Source organism: Trachurus trachurus (assembly GCF_905171665.1).
Source record: "Trachurus trachurus genome assembly, chromosome: 22".
Classification (NCBI taxonomy): Eukaryota; Metazoa; Chordata; class Actinopteri; order Carangiformes; family Carangidae; genus Trachurus; species Trachurus trachurus.
Genome location: NC_139907.1, coordinates 14,438,279 through 14,444,358, shown reverse-complemented (window position 1 = coordinate 14,444,358; position 6,080 = coordinate 14,438,279). Strand labels below are relative to the sequence as shown.

Here is a 6,080-nt window from a genome sequence, read left to right as displayed (position 1 = left end):
GCGAGACAAATATAAACTTTCTGTTGGTCTCCTCGTCGTCTGTTTTCTGACTCATCATGACGACTGTGGGCCTTAGACAAATGACACCTCCTCTGCGTGTCTGGTTTACGGCCGTGCTGCAGTCAAATCTGACATGGATTTACTGTAACAGGAGATTAGGGTTTAACCAATATACTGTATGCTCACTGGAAACCCTTTGTTGAATAAGCACACCAGACCAGTGAATGGCATTTGGCCAGTAACGTCCAAAATGTGTGACCAGATGTTGACTCCCCACAGAGACAGATGCTGAACAGAACAATCTCCAAAACACAAGACTAGGCTTGTTAACATACACACTTTCAGTTTTCATAACATTAATCTTAATTAGTTTGTATAAGATCCATATTTATCACTATTATAATCTAATCTGTATACTGCCAGTTACTTATGAGAGCTGTATTATCTCTATTGTTATGATACTAAATACCACATAAAACTTTCAAATTATAAAATAAAGCTGTAATATCATTGTCAAAGAGGCAGCAGGAATAGAAGTAATGACTTTTCATCTTAGAAGTTTAGATTTGGTTTGAATTTATTGTAATTAAAAGTGTTGTCTTAAACAATTGAAGCCAAAGTGGTTCCGTTTCTTTCTTTTATTTGAGTTTCTATTCGGTTATAAAAAAGTCTCACGTTAATGTGGATGAATCTCCACTACCCACACTTGTTAATGGGCCCATTTTCGATAAATATATCGTTCTGTCTCTATCGTTATTTTGTTATTATTAGTGGTGGCGGAGATGCTGGTCGAGCCGACCAGCGTTTTTTACTTTCGGTTTCGCAACGAGTCATGAGAATAACGCAGCTGAATCGCCGTTTATGGTCGGAACTACGACGGTATGTGAACCTCTTTGAACCTCTGACTTTAATTCTTGATGAATGAAAACATGAGTCCGTCTTGCGCCGGTCAAAAGAATTTTACGGTGCGCGCGGAGGCTCATAAATGTAGTGTGAAAACGCTTCGCTTTTCCAAAACTCCTCGTTGTCCCTTTAATATAATAATTCAATCTTTACACCCTCTCTTTACACTTCCTTTGGTGTCCTCTGTTTTTGTTGTGTTTTTTTTTACACCATTTAAAGTTAAAGCAGATATCAGCTTCACGGCCGTTTCGGCTAATGCTGCGTTCAAGGCAGGCTTTTGAAACCGTAAGTTACAGCTTCAAGTCACAACTACGACTTGGTAGCGTTCCAGGTAACCCGTAGCTCGTGTTTTTACCATCCTGTTGTCTGTGAAAGTTCCCTATAACGGCCACTCGTAACTTCCGACCCGTGAACTCGTACCAGATCGAACTGGTATGACTTCACAGGAAGGAAAAACACAAAGTACGAGTTTCTTTGAACGCACCATGAGTTAGCAGCCCCCGCCCTTGTCAGGCATCAATTGGTCCTCGTGCTACGTCACCACATTCACGCGCATCCCTTGGCTGCACACACAGCCCTTCATGCCGTTCTCTCTCCTCATTGGATAACACTTGTATCCCACAAGGAAAATTTTCTCCTCGGGTTACAGCAGAGCAGAGTGACGGAGAGACTCGTGTTTAGGCTGAAATACTTCATGTAAGTGATTGCTGACGGAAAATAGGACTATTTAGGACTTATATTAACAAAAACATTCCACTGATATCTGCTTTAAATTTTTTCATTTCTCAGTCCAGTTCCACAGTTTAGGCAGAAAGAGTTTATATGCTACTGTGAAGCTCCCTGAGGCAAGGCTGTGATATTGGGCTGTGTAAGTCAAACTGAAAGTGAAGGTTGTTTCTCAGTTACTATCTCCTGTCTGTGAATGAACTTTGCACCTTTCACACCAGATGTGTCAAAAGTGTGACTAACAACAATCAATACACTATTACCCGTTTCCGGTATGATCATGTGTCAGGCCAGCCACTCTTCAGTATCCTGGGAGAAATCAATTTGGAGAACAGTGGGACTGAGCTGCGATAAATAAGTTTACAATGAGAGACATGTGTCTGTCAGCACTGCATATTATTGTTTTATTTCTCAAATACTTAAAGTCTTGTAACCCTGAACAACGTCTAAAGACTGATTTGATCCAGACTCTTAAAAGGACAACAGCCCAGTCAGTTATACTAATATTCATATGTGGTCAGTCATTTGTACAGTTACAGTAATCCAATACAGCAGATGAATGGATGGATGAAATGTCTTTATGATTGTTGTTTCCCAGGAACAAAAAAAGCAGGTGGCATGGTGGTGCAGTGGTTAGCACTGTCACCTTACAGCAAGAGGGTTCTGGGTTCGAACCCGCCAGCTGGCTGGGGGGCCTTCTGTATGGAGTTTGCATGTTCTCCCTGTGCATGCGTTGGTTCTCCAGCTTCCTCACACAGCTTAGGTTAATTGGCGACTGTAAATTGCCCATAGGTGTGAATGGTTGTCTGTCTATGTCAGCCCTACGACTGGCGACTGTACCCCGCCTCTCACCCGAGGTTAACTGAGATATAAGCGGTCTAGAAAATGAATGAAAAAATGTTTCTGTGTAATAATAATGAAAAGATTTGGACTTGAACAACCGCAAACAAGTGATTAATAGAACGTAACCCAACCTTTACCACATGTAAGATAAAAGTCATAATTAGGCATTATTTGTGCGTGTTGCACTGGAGGAGGACATGGACCCACGACCTATTTTATCTTGATTTGTGCGACCTGTGCGACAGGCGTGGTGTCAAGCTCCCAAACATTATTAATGTGTTGTATAGAATGAACTGTTCGCCAGTTGAGAGTTATGGAAATCCCATTAAGTCCAGACATCAGTTTAAAATATGAAGACAGCAGCTGGTCAAAGAGAAATTCAAACGTATAGGCTACTTTTGAGTTGCAGGTACAGCTACTTCTTCTTTCTTTTTTTTCATTGTTTGTTTTGGGGCTCTGTCTGAGTGGTTTACAGGAAAGTATTTTGAGAGTTTGTATAAAGAAAGCAGCTCTTCAAACACCTCGGAGACTGTTTTGAACATTGTGTAAAGTTTTATGAGCCTTCAGACACAAGCCAGGACACATTTAAAATGATCCTGGGCCCTTTTTTACAGACAAGTATAAATCTGGGAGATTCCTGACCACCGCAGAAGATAATGTTTTGTTACTCTGGACCCTAAAAGTTACTCATTGTGATTCATGCCCTGATGTGTTTTAGTGCTACATGAGCCCTTGTTGCTGCACATCTCCTCAGACGGGAAGCTCAGTGTGTGTGCGTCTGTGTTTTGAGGGATTTTTTTCAACACAGTAGAGCACCTGAGGAAGAGGATTATGGCCACATGAAGAAGTCGTTGAAAGGCTGAGATTAATTTGACGTCTCGGACCTCACAATTCTGAGAAACACAATCGTTCTTGTTTTTTTGGAACCTCTGCATCTGCAAATTCTCACTTTTATTTTCACTATGACTTTATGGCTCTAGCATTTTCTGGAATGAGCAACTTGTTTCTCTGAAGTCAGAACTGTTTTCTCAGAATTTCCTGAAAGTTGTGACACAATTTTTTGGGGGGGAAGATTTTTTTTTTTACACTTCTTATTCCAGATTGGTGTCTTTATGGGGATTTATTATTCTCACAGATTTCTCTGATTTGTTTTCCTCAATTTCTCCCCAAGTCTAATTTCTATCATGTGGCATCAACAGTGTTTCGTAACAGATCCCGTTCTGGTAAGACATTATTTACGATGAGCCAGACGCATGTGTTAATATACTACATCATCTGAGAGATAAATGAACCTCGTTAGATTGTGAGGTCAAGTGAGCTCACGCTGATCATATGGCCTGACTTGACATCAACACACACAGTGGACCGCTCACGTGCGCTGGTGTCCTGCTATTAGTTAAGGGGCAGAACAGGTCAGACTTGTAAGTGAAGTGCGTTATGAACCAGGCAGCATCTGCAGGAATGCGCTGCAGCAAAAACCGCTCATTGTCACTGCAGCCACACCAACTTCAGGCTGTGACCACACGACCCGTGTTGGTAGGATTTCCCTGGTCACACATCATAATGAGCGATTGGATTTTAACGCGAACTTTAACCACATGATGGTTTTCAAAAATGGTGAGTGACTCCCTCCAGACTGCGCACTGCTGTGGCGCACCCTTTCCTGCACCCTTGGCTTTTGGCTGAGATTCAAAGCTGTGGAGTTGACAGAAGGTAATCCCCACCATGTGAGGCCTCGGCCCCGGTTTGGAGGCGGGGTGTGATTCATTCAAATCTGCCGGTGCTATAAAAAGAAGGGAAGTTGCAAGTAACCCAACTTAAACCCACAAGATCGTGGCACAGCGCAAGACCATTCGGGTTGTTATTCTAATGATAATGAATACTATTAAAGCCATTAAAAATGCAATAGTCTGTCTCGTCCTGCTGCCTCGTTTTCTGATGGCAGCAGTCATGTTCTGGCTGCTTGACTTCATTTGCATTAGGAAAAAGGTCTTCTTCAGGATGAAGGAGCAGGAGGGCGATGCCATCGATCCTCCTCTCTGCATATCGGACTCCAACCGTCTCTTCAGCATGGAGTCGCTCAAAGCAGTGTGGCACGGACACAAACTGGACTTTCTGAAAGCAGCGCATCTCGGACAGGGAGCGCCCAACACCGAAGTTGTCCAGCTGGAGGATCAGCGGCGCAGTCGGATCCTCGATTACGCAAAAGACAAGAGACCGCTCATCCTCAACTTTGGCAGTTGCACCTGACCACCGTTCATGGCGCGCCTCAAGGCTTTCCAGGGAGTTGTGCAGCAAAACGCGGACATAGCAGACTCTGTAGTTGTGTACATTGAGGAAGCGCACCCCTCCGACGGCTGGATGAGCACTGACGCGCCTTATCAGATCCCCAAGCACCGGTGTCTGGAGGATAGGCTGAACGCTGCGCAGCTGATGCACCTGGAGGTGCCCGGATGCGTGGTGGTCGTCGACAGCATGGAAAACTCCTCCAACGCCGCGTACGGAGCTTATTTCGACAGACTTTATATACTGCAGGAGGGGAAGATAGTTTACCAGGGTGGCAGAGGACCCGAGCGGTACAGGATCTCCGAGCTCAGAGACTGGCTGGATCAATACAGAGGAAGGCTGGAGAAATCCAAGAATCTAGTTATTCACGTGTAGATTAATTTCCATCTTTCTAGAGCTGCTGTGACGACAACAAAAACAATGCTGCACTTTTTTCAGTATTATAACCCCAGTTAGACATATGCTCTCCCTCATTAATGGTTTGTATTTATTTTATTTTTTATATGGTTGGATCAAAGTAATTCGTTCAACATTGTATGTACTACAGTAGGCTCTTTCATTTCATATTGGACATATAGCCTGCGTCCTGTTAGGATCCTCTTTCTCACAAAAAAGGTTAGTTTGTTTGGACCTTGATTGTTTGTGAACAAAAAAAAAAAGTATTTTGTGTGTCAAAAGTTCTGTTTTTATTCCTTCTCCTTGTGTAAATGCGCCTTTGACGAGTCCGCCAGGATGCTGAGAAATGCGCATCACTGTGCTCCTCAGTGTTGTTGTGAAGTTCGGTTTTTAAACGGGATGAATCCGGAGGACCGACACTGATGTTGTTAACACTGAGGATCACAGTGAAGGTGCTGCTCTCTGCACTGCATGGCGCGGCTGTTTTGTAAATATTGCTCCGTTTTATGGATATATTTTTTCATACAATAAAATTCTTTGATCTACTTTGCCCCCTTTTTTATTATCTTAAACAAAATGCTTTTATTACTATGTGTGCATGTCTTTTTGCTGTAGATTTTGCTCTTTGTACTAAGAGGACAAAAAGGATAAATGTTCAATTTCCTGCACAGTAAAGCACAACAGACCTCCCCTGGATTCCTTGAAACATCCCTCCTTTTTTTTCAAGTGCCTCTAAAACAGTGGAGAAGCAGAAAATATAAAACATCTTCAAAATGGATAAGATCTCACCTAAACTCCAAGCTGAGAAAATCTGCGTAAAACTGCAAATATTGCATCATTCCAAGATAATTATTGGTTATCCCCAATTCAAGACCAGTTTATTCTCTCAGTGAAATGTGTTTTTTATTCAGCAGCGTTGTCTCAAT

General features: G+C 42.6%; 1 protein-coding gene across 1 annotated transcript; it reads left to right on the top strand.

Annotated features, from left to right (window-relative positions):
• Nucleotides 1-4,178: 4,178 nt before the first annotated feature.
• dio3a (iodothyronine deiodinase 3a) lies at nucleotides 4,179-5,133 on the top strand (the record flags this gene model as incomplete). The annotated part of the gene is made up of 1 exon (XM_083997541.1): nucleotides 4,179-5,133. Exon 1 carries the CDS (start codon nucleotides 4,342-4,344, stop codon nucleotides 5,131-5,133), a length of 792 nt encoding a protein of 263 aa, XP_083853667.1. The 5' UTR covers nucleotides 4,179-4,341.
• Between the last annotated feature and the right edge of the window lie 947 nt (nucleotides 5,134-6,080).